Source organism: Nerophis ophidion, linkage group LG20, assembly GCF_033978795.1.
Source record: "Nerophis ophidion isolate RoL-2023_Sa linkage group LG20, RoL_Noph_v1.0, whole genome shotgun sequence".
NCBI lineage: Eukaryota > Metazoa > Chordata > Actinopteri > Syngnathiformes > Syngnathidae > Nerophis > Nerophis ophidion.
The window spans coordinates 24,160,112-24,185,473 of NC_084630.1; the positions used below are offsets into that span (position 1 = coordinate 24,160,112).

Below are 25,362 nucleotides of genomic sequence, written 5' to 3' on the forward strand. Positions count from 1 at the left end.
CCACCAAAACCCGCCCCCCACCACCAACCCCCCCATCTCATTATTTTATTTTAAGATTTATTAGCCTGTGGAAAAATGTAATGAGATTTACCTCAGAAGGCTGCAAATAGAAAAGAGGCATTAAATGTTTTATTGTATTTATTTGACCATTAATTTTTTTTTCGATGTGGATTTTGCACTATTAAGTTATATAATTATTGCTTGTACCATATTCATTGTTCAAGCAAATCAGTGTAGCAAACTGAGCAATAATTAACAATTTATTCATGCACTTTCTCTTGTTACTTCGAGGCTTGAATGTTTGATTCATTCATTATTATTTATAATTTATTATTAGCCTGTGGACAAAGTTTATTTTGATATTTACCTCAGAAGGCTGCAAATAGCAAAGAGGCACTCAATTTGTATTTAAATTTTATTTGATATGCCATTGATATTTTTTAATTATTATTATTATTATTTGAAACTTGATTTTGCATGTCACTATAGTTATATAAGCCTTGCTTGTTCAATATTCAATGCAAAACTTGTTTGGGTCCCTATTAAAAGGTTCATTTGTTCAAGCCTTGGCCCGCGGCTTTGTTCAGTTTAAAATTTTGGCCCACTCTGTATTTGACTTTGACACCCCTGTTGCAAATGGAAAAAAAAAATTCTAATAACTCGCCAGAATTTTAACAAAATATTTAAGGTGATTTTTAGACAGCCGCAGCTTTATTTTGTCCATTCTTAACATGTACAAGACACATAAGAACTGAAATGACATTTTTGGCACAGTCACACAAAGAGCAGACATACGTAACAAGTTGCACCACTGGCAAGAAATCTGCCGCCAGACCCCCATTGAATGTACCAGAGTGTCTCCACATTTGACCGGCGATGCTAAGACAGACATGGCACAGATATGTATGGATAACCTGCAGATGCATTTGCAACGATTAAGTCAACGAAATCACAAAGGTGAGTTTTGTTGATGTTGTTGACTTATGTGCTAATCAGACATATTTGGTCACGGCATGACTGCCAGCTAATCGATGCTAACATGCTACGCTAATCGATGCTAACATGCTATTTATGCTAGCTGTATGTACATTTGAAACTAGATACCCACATTTAATGCGAAACAAACACTTACCAATCGACGGATTTAAGTTGCTCCAGTGTCTCAAGATGAGAAAGTCCTGATCGTTTGGTCCGCACATTTTACCGGCGATGCTAATTAGGCAGCCATGCTATGGGCCACTTCATTAGGTACACGCACGCTATGGCCGAATAGCGTCAATAGCTATTCGCTCAATAGCTTCAATTTCTTCTTCAATTTCGTTTTCGCTATCTGCCTCCATACTCCGACCATCTGTTTCAATACATGCATACTCTGTTGAATCGCTTAAGCCGCTGAAATCCGAATCTGAATCCGAGCTAATGTCGCTATATCTTGCTGTGGTAACCGCCACGTTGTTTGTATTGGCAGCCCTGTATGACGTCACAGGGAAATGGACGGGTGGATATAGCGATGGTGAAAATCAGGCACTTTGAAGCAGTTTTTCGGGATATTCCGGGAGGTGTAAAATTTTGAAAAAAACTTCGAAAAATAAAACAATCCACTGGGAACTGATTTTTGTATTTTTTTTAACCCTTTTGAAATTGTGATAATGTTCCCCTTTAAAAAGGTGAGAAAAAGGTGACATTGGGAAAGGGGGAAGAGTGCATGGCACACATAAACATGGTACATGTAATCACACCAACTTGCAACGGGGGGTGGGGGGAGGGAGTTGAGGCCCTGGAGGCCGGCTGCTGCTATAAAGCGCTACTCAGCCATCCACAACCCCAGAGGAATTAAGCAGTGGTGAAGGCGTTGATTTGGGGAGGGGCGTGTGAGTGCATGTATGCCCAATTAACGTGGGTGAGATGTTGAAATGTTTTTGTGGACTTGGCCCGATCTCAATGCGACCGCCCTCACCAAGAGGCAAGACAGAAAACAACATATTACAACATATTACTGGAAATGGGAATTACCGTTTTCCCCAAAATAATACTCACTAAAAAGAGATTTTACTGTAAAAATAAAAACTGGCAGCTCAGTCGCCGGTATTCACTGTAAAAAAAAAAACAGTTCAGTTCTGTAATTTTGAACATGCATACGATACATGCATTTGGTTAAGTTTTTTTTTTTACATTTTACAGCAACTAGCAATAAAAAAACACTGTAAATTACACAAATATATTGTAATTTTTTACAATTTCATGGATAATTTGCTTTGTAATCATAAGTCAAGTGGATCCATCCATCCATTTCCTACCGCTTGTCCCTTTTGGGGTCACTGGAGCCTATCTCAGCTGTGCTTCGGGCAGAAGGCAGGGTACACCCTGGACAAGTCGCCACCTTATCGCAGGGCCAACACAGATAGACAGACAACATTCACACACTAGAGACCATTTAGTGTTGCCAATCAACCTATCCCCAGGTGCATGTCTTTGGAGGTGGGAGGGGCCTATCCCCAGGGGCATGTCTTTGGAGGTGGGAGGGGCCTATCCCCAGGTGCATGTCTTTGGAAGTGGGAGGAGCCTGTCCCCAGGTGCATGTCTTTGGGGTTGGGAGGGGCCTATCCCCAGGTGCATGTCTTTGGAGGTGGGAGGGGCCTATCCCCAGGTGCATGTCTTTGAAAGTGGGAGGAAGCCAGAGTACCCGGATGGAACCCACGCAGTCGCGGGGAGAACATGCAAACTATTTAAGTTATTTTATATTTGAACCAAACAATGCTTGGCAAGTATGATAATATAAGATTTGTTGCAATATTGGATGATATCAAAGTTTAAAATGAATGTATGCTACATTTAGCGAAACAAGATAAGGTATTTTACAAAAGCGTATTAATTCCAAGCCTTCACGGGCCACATACAATTACGTGGTAAGCGAGATCTGGCTCCGGGGGCCTTGAGTTTGACACCTGTGATTGGTGACACACTGACACCTGTGATTAGTAGCATGCAGGAAGACAACCAGATCGCCGTGAGTGCTCATACTATGTTTATATGACGCCAAAGATTAGTTATGAGCTGAGCGCAAGGCCTCGGAAACCCTTAGTTCCTCAAATGCATTGACGGACATGCCTTATGGTTATGGCGACGTCAACTCCGATACCATGAACCTTAGGAACGAAGATTAAATCATATCAGTCTAGACCAGGGGTCGGCAACCTAAAATGTTGAAAGAGCCATATTGGTCCAAAAATACAAAAACAAATATGTTTGAAGCCGCAAAAATTTAAAAGCCATATTACATACAGATAGTGTCATGAGATATAAATTGAATTAAGAGGACTTAAAGAATATTAAATAAGCTCAAATATAGCTACAAATGAGGCATAATGATAAAATGTGTACATATAGCTAGCCCAAATAGCATGTTAGCATTGATTAGCTTGCACCAAATATGTCCGATTATCAGTCCACACAAGTCAATAACATCAACAAAACTCACCTTTGTGCATTCATGCACAACGTTAAAAGTTTGGTGGCCAAAATGAGACAGGAAAAGAAGTGGCATAAAACATGTCCTAGAACAGGGGTAGGGAACCTAAAGCTCTAGAGCCGGATGTGGCTCTTTTGATGACTGCATCTGGCTCTCAGATAAATCTTAGCTGACATTGCTTAACACGATAATTATGAATAATTCCGCTGGAATTCACAGTGCTAAAAATAACGTTCAAAATATAAAACATTCTCATGCATTTAAATCCATCCATTTTCTACCGCACCTGTTCAAGTAGTCGCATTAATGGTAAGAAGTATTCATGTCATGATGGGGGGGGTCGCAGCTTGCTGCGGGGTCGTTCTCCCAGGAAGGCAGACATGGCATTTAGGCAAAAACATGACTTAATTTAAATTTGAAAAAATACAAACAAAAATCGCTCACAGCGGAGGCACAGCTTGGGCTAAGGAAGAAAGCTAACGCATAAACAGACTATGAACATAAATTAAAAAAAACTTACTTGCATGGCCTGAAGCACGAAACTATGGCAAGGCATGAAACAAGTCAGCACAGAGCAAAAAAAGATCACATTGATGCCAGGGCGACTGACTGGCAAAGACAAGCTTAAATACTGCCTCTGATTAGTGCTTGGGAAGCAGGTGAGGGGGCATTTTGTCCAGCAGAGACAGGTGGACAAAATGAGTAAACAAGGAAACCAGACAAGGGAGTGGAAAAAAACAGGAACTTAAAGAGTCCAAAAGACAAACAGCACATGGCCAAACAAAAACATGATCAACAGACATGACATTTGATTTATTATTGGTTAGCTTCAGAATAACAATGTTATTAAAAATAATAAGAGACTTATTATACTCTAAAAATGTTGGTCTTACTTAAAAATGCACGCATTTAGTTGTATTCAGTGTTAAAAAATATGATATGGCTCTCACGGAAATACATTTAGAAATATTTGGCTTTCATGGCTCTCTCAGCCGAAAAGGTTCCCGACCCCTGTCCTACAACGTCGGAGAACGTTGTACATGTAAACAAACTACGGTGAGTTCAAGGACCGCCAAAATTAGTAGGACAAAACGGCGCTCGCCAAATACTCGAATCAGTGAAGCATGTTTAATTTAAATAGTGTGCTTTATAACAATTAGGGAGGTTTGTGTCATGTTTGTCCTCCTACAGCAGGGGTCTGCAACCTCTGCTCTCTTTAGCACATCCTTGTGGCTCCCTGGAGCTTTATCAAAAATGTATGAAAATACAAAAAGATAGGGGAACATTTTTTTTTTGTTTTATTAAGGTTTCTGTTGGAGGACCACATGAGACAAACCTCCCTAATTATTAGAAATCCCACTGTTTATATCAAACATGATTCTCTGATGAGAGTATTTGGCGAGCACCGTTTTGTCCTACTGATTTTAGCGATCTTTGAACTCACCGTAGTTTGTAAACATGTATAACTTTATTCAATGATGCCAGGGAAAGACATTTTATGCCACTCATTCTTTGTCTCATTTTGTCCACCAGACCTTTTATACTGTGCGTGAATGCTCAAAGGTGAGCTTTGTTGGTGTTATTGAATTGTGTGGAGTGCTTATCAAGCATATTTGTTCATTGCATGACTGCAAGCTAATCGATGCTAACATGCTATTTAGGCTAGCTGTATGTACATATTACATCATTATGCCTCATTTGTAGCTATATTTGAGATAATTTAATATCCTTTACTTTTATATTCTTTTTTTTATAATTTAGTTTTGCATGTCTCATGAAACATTATCTGTATGTAATATTGGGTGCATTTCAGATAGGTGTTTGTGTGCCATGTTGTTCCAGACCACAGCAAACATTACCTAGCTTGCCAAAGATTGTAATAAATCTATTAAAAGAAAACAGCCTGCCGATTCCTTTAAGTTGGACACACACATCTATACCTTTGGCCATTCTGAGACAGTCATTTCCAGGAGTTTCACCTTCTGAGTAAAAAATAAATGGTAAATGGTTGTACTTGTATAGCGATTTTCTACCCCTTTTTAAGGAGCCCAAAGCGCTTTGACAGTATTTCCACATTCACACACACATTCACAAACTGATGGCGGGAGCTGCCATGCAAGGCGCTAACCAGGACCCATCAGGATCAAGGGTGAAGTGTCTTGCCCAAGGACACAACGGACGTGACAAGGATGGTAGAAGGTGGGGATTGAACCAGTAGCCCTCAGATTGCTGGCACAGCCACTCTCCCAACTTCGCCATGCCGTCCCCCCAGAGTAGCCTCTGATTTGAGTGAGATTTAAACCCAGAGAGAATCCCTATGATCTCAGAGGTTCAGCTTTCTTTCAGAAAGCAAAAATAAGAACAAGCTTAAAAAGTAGATGTGTTTCTGTTAGAGGAGTTCAACTCTGGAACAGCTTGGATGATTCCTTAAAATGTTCCAGTTCCATTCACACATTTTAAAAACACTTTAAGACCAATGTCTTGAAAAAATATATCACTCTTGAATCAACATTGTAGTTAATACTATGATTAATGTTAATTAAAAATTAAACATGAGATATAAATAATAATAGAAGTACAATTGTTTGTATATATTGTATATATAATTAGAGCAAAGGTCTAATATGTACACAGGGATATTTCACATGCCTGTACTGTGTATAAAATTGAACTACGTTCATGTTGTTTATAATGTGTATTTATAATAAGTTGTGCAAAGGACATTTTATAATTTTCGGCAAGTTTATTTTGTACTGGAAATTGTTTACAGGGTTAGGCGCAATAAGTGTTTAACTTCAGCTTAAACCCTTTCGGTCTGCAACATTTTTTATTTTCAATCTATGAATGTACAACTTTTTATTTTCGATCTATGAATGTACAACTGTTTGTTTGCTTTGTTGACCATCGACCGAAGAACAATAAACATACATATATATGATTTACTAATAGTTTCTAATGTTGTAAAAATGTGTAAAATAAATATATACAATTTCAACATTTCTGTCAACGAAGATTTGCTTGAGTGCGACACATAGTAATTTTGATAGTAGGCTATTATAGGTAATATAGACACTTACATCATGTGTTGTCTTCATTATAAATGATAATGATAAATGGGTTGTACTTGTATAGCGCTTTTCTACCTTCAAGGTACTCAAAGTGCTTTGACACCACTTCCACATTCACACACACATTCACACACTGATGGAGGGAGCTGCCATGCAAGGCCCTAACCAGCATCCATCAGGAGCAAGGGTGAAGTGTCTTGCTCAGGACACAACGGACGTGACGAGGTTGGTACCAGGTGGGAATTGAACCAGGGACCCTTGGGTTGCGCACGGCCACTCTTCCACTGCGCCACGCCGTCCCTATTAAAATTATAGGACTTACAGTATATATAGCTTTTCATTTTTTTGCGGCTCCAGACAGATTTGTTTTTGTATTTTTGGTCCTATGAGGCTCTTTCAACATTTTGGGTTGCTGACCCCTGTCCGACAGAAACCGTATTAAAGCAAAAAAATATATTTTTTGTATTTTTTTCCCCTTAATTTTTTACATTTTTTATAAATTTTTGAAAAAGCTCCAGAGAGCCGGTCTATAAGAACTGCTTGTCTGATATCATTTGGCTAGAGTCCTCCACACGTAACTTGCAGGACCTGATGTTATCCTCGCTCCATCAATAAATGACTCTTTGTTCAACAATCAGCACCGGCGTGGTCCTTCATCCTTCACAAACCCACGCTGTCCTTCCACCGAGAAGAAGGAGGCAGAACACACGCAAACATAAATGAACATCCTGCTATCGGGTCTCACCGGCAAGTTGCATCCTCCTTTCTGACACAGCTTGTGGACCAGGGCTCCCATGATGATGACCACAGACTCCTTGATGTCCGTGCTGCCGATCTTCCCTTTAGAAATGTCCTGCACATCCACAGCAAAATGTTTAAGTAACTGGTCGGTGTCTTGGCGCCTTGAGAAGCATGCGCACTGACCAGCAGAGCCTGCAGCATGCGCTCGTTGGGATGCGAGGCAAATCCGCAGGCGTACAGAAACCTCTCCTGCAGAACCAGACCTTTGGCGTCGGTGAAGTTGAGGAACTGAAGCATGGCATCCAAAGATGCTGAGGTTTGGGAGGAGGTGACAGCATCCACCAATTGAGGACTGAGATCAAAAGTCCAAATAATGAACGGAGGGTCGAAGATTAAATATTCAATGAACTTACAGAATGAGAGCGATGATGTCATGAAGGAAAGGTCTGCTTACAGAGAGGTTTTGCTGGCGCTCTTCAGTACTTTGAGGATTTCGTCTTTGGATCCTTTTCTGATGCTCTGGATGAGAGCCAGGAAGCTGCGAGGGGCCGTGGCCTTGGATAGACTCTCCGGCTCCAGTTTCTTCTGAACAGCTTTCCAGTGTTCAAAAAGCTGAGAGGCACAACACAAAGTAGGTCAGTGGTTCAATCTTTACAACAGGGGTCGGGAACCTATGGCTCTAGAGCCAGATGTGGCTCTTTTGATGACCGCATCTGGCTCTCTGATAAATCTTAGCTGAGATTGCTTAACACGATAAGTAATTAATAATTCCGCTGGTTAAAAATAACATTCAAAATATAAAACATTCTCATGCATTTTAATCGATCCATCCGTTTCTATCTCACCTGTTCAAGAAGTCGCATTAATGGTCAAAAGTATTTTATTTATCATTGGTTACCTTCAGAATAACAATGTTATTAAAAAAGAATAAGAGATGCACGCATTTAGTTGTTGTAATTAGGGAAAGTTCAAATAAAAGAGGAGGCGTAGAATTATCTTTTCAGAGCGTGGGACGACACTGTACAAGGGTACAGGTCCATGCATTTCTCCTCATTGAGCTAAATTGAATCCAGTCTCTGTTTAATTCCTTGCTTCTTGTTCTGTTTAATAGATGCCATCAGTGTTTGAACCTGACAGTTGCATTCAGTGTTAAAAATATTATACGGCTCTCAAGGAACTGCATTTTAAAATATTTGGCTTTCATGGCTCTCTCAGCCAAAAAGGTTCCCGACCCCTGCTTTAGAAGATAACAATCGGCTGGCATCCGATCCGATATTTGACAATAGATTATAGTCTAATGTCTGATTATCTTATTACATTTAAAATGTGGTACTATTGTTGTAAATCAAAATAAAGTGGATAGTGGACAATGGTTTAACAAAAGCAAAAATTACTAAAAAACTAAAACTTTTTTTTTTTATCTGTGTTGGCCCTGCGATGAGGTGGCGACTTGTCCAGAGTGTACTCCGCCTTCCGCCCAATTGTAGCTGAGATAGGCGCCAGCGCCCCCCGCAAGCCCAAAAGGGAATATGCGGTAGAAAATGGATGGATGGGATGTAAAACAAACAGGTAAACAATATATATACTAGGCATTGATACTATGGACATCTGGATCGCTCTCCCCTACTTTACATTGAAGCTTTAGTGGTTAGCTTCTTGTGTCCTCCTGCTCGGTGTTTGCCTGTAGCATGCTTAGTCCTCCAGTGATAATGCTACATGGAAAAAACTATTTTTCCACCATTGTGGCGAGGATTGGAATGTTCAAAGTGGCTTCGAGACGACGCCTGCGGTTTGCCCTCAAATTGAAGCCGGAGTTCTGGCATGACACGCACCTTCCTAGAATTCCTGCATGCACCTCCTTCATGTGCGTAACAAGTAAGGTGGACATGTCATTGTGTCTCCCAGAGCATGCTTCCTTTTTGAAAAGATCATACACGTGAGTACGATGTTTAGCTCACAACTGATGTAAAGATCGGCTGGGCTTGGCAGATACTGGCCCCCGATCCGATCCCATAACATAGCTATAACTAGCGCTAGGCGATGAAGCAAGATCATTATATTTCACAATGGACACGTAATCAATATCAATTAAAAAATGCGTTTGATAAAATGTTTGATATATACATACATATACACACACACACACACACACACACACACACATATATATATATACACACACACAGACATATATATATACACACACATATATGTATATGTGTATATAGATATACACATATGTACATATATATATATATATATATATATATATATATATATATATATATATATATATATATATATATATATATATATATTAGGGGTGGGCAAATTAATGCGTTAATTACGCGTTAACTCATCAATCTATTAACGCCGACAATTATTTTATCGCACATTTGCGTATGTTGTTTACATGCTTTTATTTTGTTAACGCCTTTTCTTAGCAAGATGGCGACGCCCGGACGTGCTTCGGCTTCGAGGGGCTCTTGGTAAAGATGGAACATTTGGCAAAAATACCGGACAATTCTGCAAATTTCATGGCTGGCTTACAGCGTGGTCACTCCGGGATCACTTACGACCGCCAGACAATTCTGGATGTGGATAGATCGGGCCGTTTTGGACTGAATGACGCGTGCTTGCTAGACCGGCTAGCTAGCATGGGAATACTTTGCCAGATACATCCAGCGGCCTGTGAAGCAGCGGAGTATATGTGTTGTCTGTCTATTTATCAATAATGCAGACGAGGCGTGTTGGCTGAGTTCTTAATGTTTACTTTCAGAGCGTGCATATCACAACATACAAGATGCTGTCATGGCGACACAACCTATACCGGGCTACCGCGCATGCTCGTCACTCCTGTTGCATGCTGGGTAGGGTAGTTCTTTATTTCCCTGGCTCATAACATTACAAATAGTACCATGTATATGCGTTCAGTTTATCAAAGCACCAAGCAAACAATCGGAAAATTCCCATCATATCAATTCCTAGATATGGTCATAATTATTTTAAGTGCACTACGCAGAATAAACACAACATTATTAATATTGCTACTACGGATAATTTGATCAAAAATTCCCTAAAACAGCCCACTACCTATAATATAGGTTTTTTAAACATAAGACCCTGATAAAAAAAAAAAATTCTGCTGTTACCTCAGAAATTGCCTGTTCAGATGTTATGATTGTGGCTCAGAGATTTGTATGTAGATTATATTTATTTTCCATAACAAACAGGATAACTTAAATACCCTGGCAGTGGCAGTAAGCTTAAATGTTTGTATTTACATTTTTTGAGTTGATTTTCATAAAATATGCTATTTAACTGCTACTGTTTAACAAGGACTGATTTAAATTGTGTTTGCACAACAAATGTTTTGGCGCTTTTGTTCTTGTGAGGGAATATTCCAATAAAGGTGCACTACACACTACTTTTGAAATCATTATTGGGCTTTGCGTATACAATGCAGTTAATCGCGATTAATCGGAGAAATGGTGCGATTAACTTCGATTAAAATTTTTAATCGTTGCCCAGCCCTAATATATATATATATATTAATACGATTAAAATTTTTAAAAAATAAATGTTTACATTATATACATTAGTATTATAGTACTATAGTAGTAATGCACTATATTAGTAATGCACATTATATATATTAGGCCTTTTTTAATATCTCGATATTTTCAGGCCGTATCGCGATACACGATATATATCTCGATATTTTGAGATTTACATCACAACCAAGTCAATTTAGCAAAAGTGTATTTATGAAACAGTTATTAAGCAGTGGCACAAACATTCATGTCATTTCGTTATGTAATTACGTTTCAGTTTCAGTTTATTTTCAGTCTAACAAAAACATATTCAAACATGGATCACGATTCAAAAATGAATAACATGACTGAAACAGGCAGAAGCAAAAAAGCTTATATGCCCAACATAAAAATGTTTACATTCAATTAAGTTACCTTTTCTAATAATTTTGTAATACAAAAAGAAATATAGTCATTCAGCATTTACATTTAAGTTGCCCTTTAACAAATAATACAAAAATCTGTACTTACACACACGCACTTTTTTGTAAATAGATAAACAGTTGAAAAACTTATTGGGGTGTTACCATTTAGTGGTCAGTTGTACGGAATATGTACTGTACTGTGCAATCTACTAATAAAAGTTTCAATCAACCAATCCAAAACAGAAGGTGCAAGATTGCCAGAGACATTTTAAAACCAGCTACGAGTGCACTTTTGTGCATGATGTCACTAAGATGACATATCAAAACAACACTAAATTAAAGTGCACTTTTTGTACAGAACGCCACTACAATAGTTGAAAACAAATAAAGTGCACTTTTGTGCATGATGTCACAAGATATTTCAGTATGTGTGAAGTGAATTATATTTATATAGCGCTTTTCTCAAGTGACTCAAAACACTTTACATAGTGAAACCCAATATCTAAGTTACATTTAAACCAGTGCGGGTGGCACTGGGAGCAGGTGGGTAAAGTGTCTTGCCCAAGCACACAAAGGCAGTAACTAGGATGGCACAAGCGGGAATCGAACCTGCAACCCTCAAGTTGCTGGCACGGCCACTCTACCAACCGAGCTATGCCGCCCTGCTCAAATAAAAATGAGCTGCATAATAGGAAATCAAATAGTGTATGTCCTTCGCTATGTGGTAGGTTCCTGCGGACGTTATCTCCTTCTGTTGTTGACTATTTTTTTCATACGCTGTTGATCTGGAAATGGTTACTTCGGTATTTTGTTGGTGTGGCACCGATCTGAGATGTTGACATGCAGAGTAAGCACTCTTCATTCTCTAGCAGATGACTTTTCAAATGATACTACACATTAGCAGTAATGCTACTTTTTGTAGCCACGCTTTTGCCCCACACTAGACAAATCACGGTTGTCTGTTCGACATATTCCCACTTGAAGCCAAACCACCGCCAGACATCGGACCCCCCCCCCGCTGTTTTTCTCGGGAATTAATTCTTCCTTCATTTGTTACCAGATTGGCACCTTTTTTCTCTCGTATTACCGCTCGCACGGCTCCGCTAGCATTACATTTAACTTTACCCACGCTGCTACCACTCTGCTCCGCGAGGGCGTATACGTATGTGAGGTATGAGGTGACAGTATGTGACGTGTGTAAGAAGGTGCGCTTGTTTTATGTCTCTGTGAGAAGGAGAGACAAGAAAGAGCCTGTAGTGCAGTTGTTCTCAAACTTTTTTTGTCATCCCCCACTTTGGACAAGGGGGAGTTTTCAAGCCCCACCTGCCCCCATCGCCCAAACAGAACGCTAATGCCAAACTTAACATTTTCAAATTTATTGAACATCAAGTAACATCAAGTTGTATACATTCAAACTCAATAACATAAAATAACATCAAGTTCAATATTAAATAAAATAACTGTGCAACTGTGGTATAACTTGCATCAAGTTCAATAATAAATCAAATAACTTTCATCAAGTTCAATAATAAATCAAATAACTTGCATCAAGTTCAATAATAAATTTATTAAAACGCCACTTTTTCGTGTTTTGATCAAATTTACCGCGCTCACAACATCTGTTTAAACCTCATTGAGTTCGGGGCTGAGCTGCCTTGACGCGAGTGCTTCCTGGTGAATGACAGTGTGTCCAATGCGCATTTGGCACAACCCTCTTTATTAGAACCTGCAGCCCGTTTCTTGACCCTGCCATGGTCTGTGCGCCATCAGAGCAAAAGCCCACACAGTTTTCCCATTTAAGGTCGTGTTCTTTGAGGAAACTGTCCATTATCTTGAACAGCCATCAGCACTGGCTCTATTTTTTTTGTATTTGCAAAACAGCAAATCCTCGTACAGTGACTCGCCATTCACAAAGCGGACGTATCATGTATGCGATGAACAGGCAGTCTTTATTGCCGTCAGTAGCTTTGTCCACTTGTAAAGCAAAACTATTTTCTTATAATTTGTCTACGAGTTGTTCCTCAAGATCACTTGCAACGTCGCATATACGTCTCGCAACTGTGTCGTTTGACAGTGGGACAGCTTTTAATTTTGCTGCTACCCATTCGCGCGAAAGTTTCTTCCGCTTAGCCCCGCCCCCATTAGTTACTGACTGTTGCATCTGTCAAACTTTCGCTCCAACCTACAAATTTGAAGCCTACAAGAAAAATAAGTAATTTACATTAATTTATATAGTGGATTTCACAGACACAATCACAAAGTTATTTACAGTTTGTATAGAAAATGGGGTTGTAAACAAAAAAATCTAAGAATATAATTTAAAAAAAAAAATTAAAAATCAAAGTGAAATTTCCTCCCATTCCTCGCGCCCCACCTGTCATGTCTCTATTCCCCACCAGTGGGGCCCGCCACACACTTTGAAAAACGCGGCTGTAGTGTAATGCCCGCAGCTAAAAGCAACTGCGTGAGAAGGTATACTCCAATATCACCATAAAGTCATTTTCTATATCGCACAGAGACGAACCTGTGATATATCGAGAATATTGATATATCGCCCAGCCCTTATTAATATTTTTCTTATTGTCCTTAATTTCAACAAGTCATAAAAAAGTATATTATTTAGCGATACGGACCGATACGAAACACTCATATTGTGATCCAGTTTTCAGCCCTGTGTCTAAGAATGGGCAACAAGAAACAGTTCCAGGAGAAAAGTGTGTCAGCCATCACTCACAGAGGGACATTTCTTGCACTTGGATTTCATCTTCTCCGCCATGATACCAACAGCTGCCAGCTTGGCATCAATGGACTTGACCACCATGGAAGGGTCTTCCCCAGCCGCCTCCAGAGGTCCGGCCTCTGTGCCCACCAGGGTGAAGGTTTGCCTGAAAAAGACGTTTTTTTAACCTTTTCAAAGCAGGAAACGATAATGATGGAGTTTTTCCATGAGCTGGTTACTCACCTGGACAAAATCTTGGCTGATGAGGAGCGGTGAGCGTTGACGATCAGCCAATGTTCTTCTTCAGCCACGGCCGAGCGGATGAAACCTTCTTCCAGTGTGAACACCGTGACGGAGCGCGACTTCCGGGCCACACCCAAAACCTGGGCATTCAAACGTGTTTTAAGGGCCCGCTTAAAGGGGAACATTATCACAATTTCAAAAGGGTTAAAAACAATAAAAATCAGTTCCCAGTGGCTTGTTTTATTTTTCGAAGGTTTTTTCAAAATTTTCCACCTCCTGGAATATCCCTAAAAAAAGCTTTAAAGTTCTTGATTTTCGCTATTTGCGATGCGACTGTCCATTTCCCTTTGTTGTCATACAGGGCTACCAATACAAACAACATGGCGGTTACCACAGCAAGATACAGCGACATTAGCTCGGATTCAGACTCGGATTTCAGGGGTTTAAGCGATTGAACAGGTTACGCATGTATTGAAACAGATGGTCGGAGTATAGAGGCTGATAGCGAAAACGAAATTGAAGAAGAAATTGAAGCTATTGAGCGAATAGCTATTGATGCTATTTGGCCATAGCATGAGTGTACCTAATGAAGTGGCCCATATCATGACTGCCTTATTAGCATCGCCGGTAAAATATGCGGACCAAACGATCAGGACTTTCGCATCTTGTGACACTGGAGCAACTTAAATCCGTCGATTGGTAAGTGTTTGTTTCGCATTAAATGTGGGTATCTAGTTTCAAATGTACATACAGCTAGCGTAAATAGCATGTTAGCATCGATTAGCGTAGCATGTTAGCATCGATTAGCTGGCAGTCATGCCGTGACCAAGTATGTCTGATTAGCACATAAGTCAACAACATCAACAAAACTCACCTTTGTGATTTCGTTGATTTAATCGTTGCAAATGCACCTGCAGGTTATCCATACATCTCTGTGCCATGTCTGTCTTAGCATCGCCGGTAAAATGTGGAGACACTCTGGCAAATTCAATGGGGGTCTGGCGGCAGATTTCTTGCCAGTGGTGCAACTTGAATCCCTCCCTGTTAGTGTTGTTACACCCTCCGACAACACACCGACGAGGCATGATGTCTCCAAGGTTCCAAAAAATAGTCGAAAAAACGGAAAATAACAGAGCTAAGACCCGGTGTTTGTAATGTGAAAATGAAAATGGCGGGTGTGTTACCTCGGTGACGTCAGCTAAAAGACCGATAAACAGAAAGCCGTTTAATTTGCCAAAATTCACCCATTTAGAGTTCGGAAATCGGATAAAAAAATACTTGGCCTTTTTTCTGCAACATTAAGGTATATATTGACGCTTACATAGGTTTGGTGATAATGTTCCCCTTTAAGGTGTATTTATAATATGTTGTGCAAAAGAAATGTCATATTTTTAGGCAGCTCATCTTGTATTTGACATTGTTTCTAGGGTTAGGCGCAATAAGTCTTCAACTTCAGCCTAAACCCTTTTGCTCTGCAACATTCTAAATTGGTGAATGTACAACTGTTTGTTTACGTAAAACTCTTTGTTTGTTTTGTTGACCACTGACCGAAGAAGTAATAAACTAACTAACTAACTAACTTGTAGTTGGTGTTGGGGTAAATAAGGCCTAGTGCGATACAACATGAGGTGGACCCCGACCAGGACTTACCTGACTGTGTGTGGTGAAGCCGCTCTCTGCAGTTTTGCAGGACTGCAGGAACTTAGTTCTTGTCACCTGGTTGTCTTCTGCCTTGTAACCAACTGTGCACCTTCCGGACACGTCGTTCTAAGGCCAAACAGTCCAGTTAGCTCGGCAAAATCACTTCTGTGAATACTTTTTCTTTTTTCTCACCTCTATAACTTTTCCAGTGGTGAGCTGCACTTGCAACATGCTGGACAGCCCTCGTTTGAGGTTCTTAATGACGGCAGGCTCCGCCCAGTAGGAATAAAAGGCCCTGACCTGCAGCACAAAGACAAATAGGTCAATGGAAAAGGAAGGTTGCTAGTTTGACCTGCGGACAAGGCAAATACTTCCTTGGCATGGAACCTGTGGGGGCTCAGCATCCGACACACGGGCGTCATTTGCGGCTCACAGCTCATTTTTCAACAATTCTAAAAATACTATTGAAAAAAATTAACCGTCAAAAAGTGTCATAAAAGAACAAAAGGGTGAAATGTAACAAGGAGATGTTGTAATGTTGACTCTAATAACCCAAATATGCCCAGCAGCCTTTTTGTCTTCACAGCTGTTTGCTAATAAGGAATCCAAATCAATGTTGTTATGAATTATTGACATATAGGTGCTGGTCATATTATTAGAATATCATGAAAATGTTTATTTATTTCATTAATTCCATTTAGAAAGTCAAAGTTGTAGAATTTATACATTCAGTCCAAACGGACTGATACATTTCAAGTGTATTTTTCCAAAAAGGAGATGATTATAGCTGACAACCAATGAAAACCCTAAATTCAACATCTCAGAAAATTAGAATATGGTGAAAAGGTCAGATATTGAAGACACCTGGTGCCATACTCTAATTAGCTAACTAACTCAAAACACCTGGAAAAGCCTTTAAATGGTCTCTCGTTTTGATTCTGAATGACACACAATCATGGGGAAGACTGCTGACTTGACAACTGTCCAAAAGATGACCATTGATACTTTAAAGAAGGAGGGCAAGACACAAAAGGTCATTGCCAAAGAGGTTGGATGTTCCCAGAGCTCTGTGTCCAAGCACATTAATAGAGAGGCGAAGGGAAGACAAAGATGTGGTAGAAAAAAGTGTACAAGCAAGAGGGATAACCGCGCCCTGGAGAGGATTGTCAAATAAAACCGATTAAAAAATGTGGGGGAGATCCACAAAGAGTGGACTGCAGCTGGAGTCAGTGCTTCAAGAACCACCACGCACCGACGTATGCAAGATATGGGCTTCAGCTGTCGCATTCCTTGTGTAAAGCCACTCTTGAATAAGAGACAACATCAAAAGCGTCTTGCCTGGGCTCAAGACAAAAAGGACTGGACTGCTGCTGAGTGGTCCAAAGTTATGTTTTTCAGATGAAAGTCAATTTTGTGTCTCCTCTGGAAATCAAGGTCCCAGAGTCTGGAGGAAGACAGGAGAGGCACAGAATCCACGTTGCCTGAAGTCCAGTGTCAAATTTCCACAATCGGTAATGGTCTGGGGTGCCATGTCATCTGCTGGTGTTGGTCCACTGTGTTTCCTGAGGTCTAGGGTCAATGCAGCAGTCTACCAGGAAGTTTTAGAACACTTTATGCTGCCTGCCGCGGACCAATTTTATGGAGGTGAAGATTTCATTTTCCAACATGACTTGGCACCTGCACACAGTGCCAAATCTACCAGTACCTGGTTTAAGGACCATGGTATCCCTGTTCTTGATTGGCCTGCAAACTCACCTGACCTTAACCCCACAGAAAACCTATGGGGTATTGTGAAGCGGAAGATGCGAGATGCCAGAGCCAACAATGCTGAAGAGCTGAAGGCCACTATTAAAGCAAGCTGGGCTCTCATAACACCTGAGGAGTGCAACAGACTGGTGGACTCCATGCCACGCCGTATTGCTGCAGCAATTCAGGCAAAAGGAGCTGCAACTAAGTATTGATTGCCGTACATGCTGAAACTTTCCATGTTCATACTTTTCAGTCGGCCCACATTTCTAAAAAAATATTTTTTGGTACTAGTCGTAACTAGTATTCTAATTTTCTGAGATACGGAATTTGGGATTTTCAGTAATTGTCAATACTAATCATCAAAATTTAAAGAAATAAACATCTCAAATATATCACTATGTGTGTAATGAATTGATATAATATGCAAGTTTCACGTTCTGAATATAATTACTGAAATAAATCAACTTTTTCATGATATTCTAATAATATGAACAGCACCTGTATTCAAGTCTTCAGTTACTCAACTGGAAATATTCCACTTTGAATTTAAAAAAAAAGAAGAAAGTATCTCTGGACAAAAAGGGGCACGAAATAAAAACATGAAAAAATAATAGAAATGTTCTAATAGACGTTGAAGACGTAGATGTTGAAAGTGAAAAGTGTATGACTTATTTTTAACACTTTTTTGAGTCAGGCCTTTTTGTATCATTAGTAATTTTTGTAGGATGTAAAAAAAAAAAAGAAGAATTTAAAGCAATGTTGTTATGAGTTATTGACATATTTATGACTCAAATGTCTTCACATCATATGAAAATCTTTTGGTGAAAAAATTGCATATTTTGCGTGTTTTCCGCGTTAAAAAGAAAGTGTTCTTTGACAAAAAGGGCAAAAAATAAAAACATTAAAAATAATATAAATGTTATAATAGACGGATAGATCTGAAGTTCATCTATAGAGACTTTGTTGTTGAGAGTAAAAAGTGTATGACTTATTTTTAACACTTTTAGGAGGGGGGCCTTTTTGGATCATTAGTCATTGTTGTAGGATTAAAAACAATAATATATTATAAAACAATGTTATGAATTATTGACATGTTTAAGACATCAAATATTCCACTATGAAAATCTTTTTGGGGAAAAAATGGCATATTTTGTGTTTCAGCCATAGAAAAAGCGTTCTTTTACAACACACGTGTTAAAACATTTGCTTTATATCGACAAAATGGACCTGAATTGATTTATAGACTTAAAGGAGCCATATGTAATAATGTCATGTCAAGTCATCATTAAATGATGTGTCAAAAGGCATTAATAAATCATCTTCTTTCCCAATACCTCTATCACTGATAACAGTAGTTTATATGCTCATTTCATAAATATATTTACAGCCCCGAAATAGGGTTATTGTTTTCATTCCGATGCCCCGCCCTCCACCGTTTGACCGATTAGAAAGTCTTAGTGTGTCACATCCAGGTTGCCATCTTGGTCTGGCTACTGCCACTGGTAAAGTTACTAAACATGTCAGACCTTAGTAAATCTAAAAGTTACTATTCTCAACTTAGTCATGACAAAGCCAGGAACAAAACCAGGATTTGATGCCTTTGGAAGATGGAGACCATGGGAGATTTTTTCGTCTGACGCCAAACTTGCTCATTTCCTCCTTGATAGGTAAGTCAGGCATTTACCTTTTAACCTCAAACATTACTTTGAGGTGTGTACCTGAAAAATGTGTTTCAAATGCTAGACTGCTAGCATTAGCATGCAAACAAGGACCAAAATATGGTGTGTACCCACAAAATTAGCTAAAAAAAAGATAATCTAGCATACCAATGTTAGCATGCTAACAGATATACAATATTTGACACTGTGGTGCATACCTGATAAATTAGCATACGATCTAGCATGATAGCATGCTAAAATGCAACATGCGTCAAGTACCAAAAGCATTACTTTGAGGTGCGTACCTGAAAAATGTGTTCCAAATGCTAGCCTGCTAGAATTAGCATGCCAACAAGGACCAAAATATGGTGTCTACCTACAAAATCAGCTAAAAAAAAAAAGCTAGCATACCAATGTTAGCATGCTAACAGGTATAAAATATTAGACACTGATAAATTAGCATACAATCTAACGTGCTAAAATGCAACATGCGTCAAGTACCAAAAACATTACTTTGAGGTGTGTACCTGAAAAATGTGTTTCAAATGCTAGCCTGCTAGCATTAGCATGCGAACACGGACCAAAATATGGTGTGGACCTACAAAATCAGCTAAAAAAAAAGCTAGCATACCAATGTTAGAATGTTGGCAGGTGTAAAATATTAGACACTGATAAATTAGCATACAATCTAGCGTGCTAAAATGCAACATGCGCCAAGTACCTAAAACATTACTTTGAGGTGTGTACCTGAAAAATGTGTTTCACATGCTAGCCTGCTAGCATTAGCGTGCGAACACGGACCAAAATATGGTGTGTACCTACAATATCAGCTAAAAAAAAAAAGGCTAGCATACCAATGTTAGCATGCTAGCAGGTATAAAATATTAAACACTGATAAATTAGCATACAATCTAGCCTGCTAAAATGCAACATGCGTCAAGTACCTAAAACATTACTTTGAGGTGTGTACCTGAAAAATTATTTTCAAATGCTAGCCTGCTAGCATTAGCATGCAAACACGGACCAAAATATGGTGTCTACATACAAAATCAGCTAAAAAAAAAGCTAGCATACTAAGGTTAGAATACTAACAGGTATAAAATATTAGACACTGATAAATTAGCATACAATCTAGCGTGCTAAAATGCAAAACGCGTCAAGTACTTAAAACATTACTTTGAGGTGTGTACCTGAAAAATGTGTTTCAAATGCTAGCCTGCTAGCACTAACATGTGAACAAGGACCAAAATATGGTGTCTACCTACAAAAGTAGCTAAAATAAATGCTAGCATACTTACGTTAGCGTGCTAAAAGGTATAAAATATTAGACACTGATAAATTAGCATGCAATCTAGCGTGCTAAAATGCAACATGCGTCAAGTACCTAAAACATTACTTTGAGGTGTGTACCTGAAAAATTTGTTTCAAATGCTAGCCTGCTAGCATTAGCATGCGAACACGGACCAAAATATGGTATCCACCTCCAAAATCAGCTAAAAAAAAGCTAGCATACCAATGTTGGCATGCTAGCAGATATAAAATATTAGACACTGATAAATTAACATACAATCTAGCGTGCTAAAATGCAACATGCGTCAAGTACCTAAAACATTATTTTGAGGTGTGTACCTGGAAAATGTGTTTCAAATGCTAGCCTGCTAGCATTAGCATGCGAACACGGACCAAAATATGGTATCTACCTACAAAATTAGCTGGAAAAAAAAGCTACCATACCAATGTTAGCATGCTAGCAGGTATAAAATATTAGACACTGTGGTGCATACCTGATAAATTAGCATAAAATGGAAATGTACATTTGGTATGTAAACTATATAGTCCAGTACAGTCTATGATCTTGTCTGACAAAGCTAGTATGTTCCTGCAACCAATGCTTAGTGTGATGGTGTTAACTCCTAGTGTGATGCTTAGTTAGCATGCTAGCCCACTGACATGGACATACAGGCAAACATACGCTAGTTAGCATGTATGTCCATGTGTCAGCCAACTGACAGGACAACATATATTTAGTACAAATAAAAGGTATGTGGATATGGGTAGTGTCAGTGCCTACTTCCTTCTCAATATGCTAATTGCGATATCGGTACCATTTCTGGCCACATTATTACATATGGCACCTTTAATCGTTGAATAAAAAATGTAAAATTAATTAATATGGTTTATTTTTACCATTATTTTTTTATGACTCAGAACAATGTATTGGTTTTGAAAATGAAATCTAACAATTTGTCTGTGTGTGGCCCTCAGTGGAAAAGTTTGGACACCCCAGAAGATAGTGACTTCTGAAGATAGTGACTTCTGTCCAGGACATATCATGTTATGTCCTGGACACCAGCAGCACCCTGTGACGTCACCGCCTTTATTTGGCTTACCACCGCAACATCAGATAGGACAGCCACAAATAGATATTCAAATACTTGTGCCCTGCTGTGATTGAGAGTGTGTACATGTGTGTGTGTGTGTGTGTGTGTGTGTGTGTTTTGTCCTGGCTTGCTGTGTGTTTACTGGCACAAACTTGTAGTAATGCACTATATTAGTAATGCACAATAATATAAATGCACAATAATATTAATGCACACAAGTAGTAATGCACAATAGTAGTAATGCACTATAGTAGTAATGCACTATATTAGTAAGCACAATAATATAAATGCACAATAATAGTAATGCACACAAGTAGTAAATCACAATAGTAGTAATGCACAATAATAGTAATGCACTATAGTAGTAATGCACTATATAAGTAAAGCACAATACTATAAATGCACAATAACAGTAATGCACACAAGTAGTAATGCGCAATAGTAGTAGCCTGTTCAGTGCTAGACTGCTTCATCCCAAGTGCAGGACTAATAGACTCAAGAACTCCTTTGTCCCACACGCCATTAGACTGTACAACTCCTCTCTGGGACGGGGGACGGGGGTATTAGGATGACAGGGGATGCAAAACATTAACAGTGCAATAAGTTTTCATAACACGGTCACTACTGCCTACTTTGTCTTGTTATATTCTTATTTTACTGTTATATTGTTATTCCCATTGTTTTTATTCTTTTTGTAATATTTCTCTATTTTGTTTCCTTTTAAACTCCCATTATTTACTTTTTACTTTTTTCTTTAAATTGATCTCAACTCTGTACACTGCTGCTGGAATTTTAATTTTCCTGAAGGAACTCTCCTGAAGGAATCAATAAAGTACTATCTATCTATCTATCTATCTATCTATCTATCTATCTATCTATCTATCTATCTATCTATCTATCTATCTATCTATCTATCTATCTAATGCACTATAGTAGTAATGCACTATATTAGTAATGCACAATAGTAGTAATGCACTATAGTAGTAATGCACTATATTAGTAAGCACAATAATATAAATGCACAATAATAGTAATGCACACAAGTAGTAATGCACAATAATAGTAATGCACTATTGTAGTAATGCACTATAAAAGTAATGCACAATAATATAAATGCACAATAATAGTAATGCACACAAGTAGTAATGCACTATAGTAGTAATGCACTATAGTAGTAGTGCACTATATTAGTAATGCACAATAGTAGTAATGCACTATAGTAATAATGCACTGTATTAGTAAGCACAATAATATAAATGCACAATAATAGTAATGCACACAAGTAGTAATGCACTATAGTAGTAATGCACTATAGTAGTAGTGCACTATATTAGTAAAGCACAATAGTAGTAATGCACTATAGTAGTAATGCTCTATATAAGTAATGCACAATAATATAAATGCACAATAATAGTAATGCACACAAGTAGTAATGCACTATATTAGTAATGCACAATAGTAGTAATGCACTATAGTAGTAATGCACTATAGTAGTAATGCAATGTAATATAAAAGCACAATAATAGTAATGCACAATAATAGTAATGCACACAAGTAGTAATGCACAATAGTAGTAATGCACAATAATAGTAATGCACTATAGTAGTAACGCACTATAGTAGTAATGCACAATAATATAAATGCACAATAATAGTAATGCACACAAGTAGTAATGCACTATAGTAGTAATGCACTTTAGTAGTAGTGCACTATATCAGTAATGCACAGTAGTAGTAATGCATTATAGTAGTAATGCACTATATTAGTAAGCACAGTAATATAAATGCACAATAATAGTAATGCACACAAGTAGTAATGCACTATAGTAGTAATGCACTATAGTAGTAGTGAACTATATTAGTAATGCACAATAGTAGTAATGCACAATAATAGTAATGCACTATAGTAGTAATGCACAATAATACAAATGCACAATAGTAATGCACACAAGTAGTAATGCACAATAGTAGTAATGCACTATAGTAGTAATGCACTATATTAGTAATGCACAATAGTAGGAATGCACTATAGTAGTAATGCACTATAGTAGTAATGCACTATATTAGTAATGCACAATAATATAAATGCACAATAATAGTAATGCACACAAGTAGTAATGCACAATAGTAGTAATGCACTATAGTAGTAATGCACTATATTAGTAATGCACTATAGTAGTAATGCACTATATTAGTAAGCACAATAATATAAATGCACAATAATAGTAATGCACACAAGTAGTAATGCACAATAGTAGTAATGCACAATAATAGTAATGCACTATAGTAGTAATGCACTATATTAGCAATGCACAATAATATAAATGCACAATAATAGTAATGCACACAAGTAGTAATGCACAATAGTAGTAATGCACTATAGTAGTAATGCACTATATTAGTAATGCACTATAGTAGTAATGCACTATAGTAGTAAGCACAATAATATAATGCACAATAATAGTAATGCACACAAGTAGTAATGCACAATAGTAGTAATGCACAATAATAGTAATGCACTATAGTAGTAATGCACAATAATGTAAATGCACAATAATAGTAATGCACACAAGTAGTAATGCACTATAGTAGTAATGCACTATAGTAGTAGTGCATTATATTAGTAATGCACAATAATAGTAATGCACTATAGTAGTAATGCACAATAGTAGAAATGCACTATAGTAGTAATGCACAATAGTAGTAATGCACAATAATATAAATGTACAATAATAGTAATGCACACAAGTAGTAATGCACAATAGTAGTAATGCACAATAATAGTAATGCACTATAGTAGTAATGCACAATAATATAAATGCACAATAATAGTAATGCACACAAGTAGTAATGCACTATAGTAGTAATGCACTATAGTAGTAGTGCATTATATTAGTAATGCACAATAGTAGTAAGGCACTATAGTAGTAATGCACTATATTAGTAATGCACAATAATATAAATGCACAATAATAGTAATGCACACAAGTAGTAATGCACAATAGTAGTAGTGCACTATATTAGTAATGCACAATAGTAGTAATGCACTATAGTAGTAATGCACAATAGTAGTAATGCACTATATTAGTAATGCACAATAGTAGTAATGCACTATAGTAGTAATGCACTATAGTAGTAATGCACAATAATATAAATGCACAATAATAGTAATGCACACAAGTAGTAATGCACAATGATAATAGTGCACAACAGTAGTAATGCACAATAGTAGTAATGCGCAATAGTAGTAATGCACAATAGTAGTAATGCACAATGATAATAATGCACAATAGTAGTAATGCACAATGATAATAATGCACAATAGTAGTAATGCACAATAGTAGCAATGCACAATAGTAGTAATGCACAATGATAATAATGCACAATAGTAGTAATGCACAATGATAATAATGCACAACAGTAGTAATGCACAATAGTAGCAATTGGCATACAATCTAGTGTGCTAAAATGCAACATGCGTCAAGTACCAAAAACATTACTTTGAGGTGTGTACCTGAAAAATGTGTTTCAAATGTTAACTTGCTAGCACTAGCATGTGAACAAGGACCAAAATATGGTGTCTACCTACAAAAGTAGCTAAAAAAAATGCTAGCATACTTACGTTAGCCTGCTAAAAGGTATAACATTTTAGACACTGATAAATTGGCATACAATCTAGCATGCTAAAATGCAACATGCGTCAAGTACCAAAAACATTACTTTGAGGTGTGTACCT

The 25,362-nt window shown here is 38.0% G+C and overlaps 1 protein-coding gene across 3 annotated transcripts in view; it reads right to left on the reverse strand.

The window, feature by feature from the left end:
* Positions 1-25,362, reverse strand: part of mttp (microsomal triglyceride transfer protein) — a 126,720-nt gene that overhangs the window by 85,697 nt on the left and 15,661 nt on the right. For all 3 annotated transcript variants that reach the window (XM_061880789.1, XM_061880790.1, XM_061880788.1), the window contains exons 5-11: positions 16,032-16,139; positions 15,849-15,965; positions 14,199-14,338; positions 13,971-14,121; positions 7,733-7,890; positions 7,462-7,630; positions 7,283-7,390 (exon numbers count right to left, since the gene is read on the reverse strand). In XM_061880789.1, the coding sequence (XP_061736773.1) occupies positions 7,283-7,390; positions 7,462-7,630; positions 7,733-7,890; positions 13,971-14,121; positions 14,199-14,338; positions 15,849-15,965; positions 16,032-16,139 (951 nt within the window). The remainder of the gene's footprint in view (positions 1-7,282; positions 7,391-7,461; positions 7,631-7,732; positions 7,891-13,970; positions 14,122-14,198; positions 14,339-15,848; positions 15,966-16,031; positions 16,140-25,362) is intronic.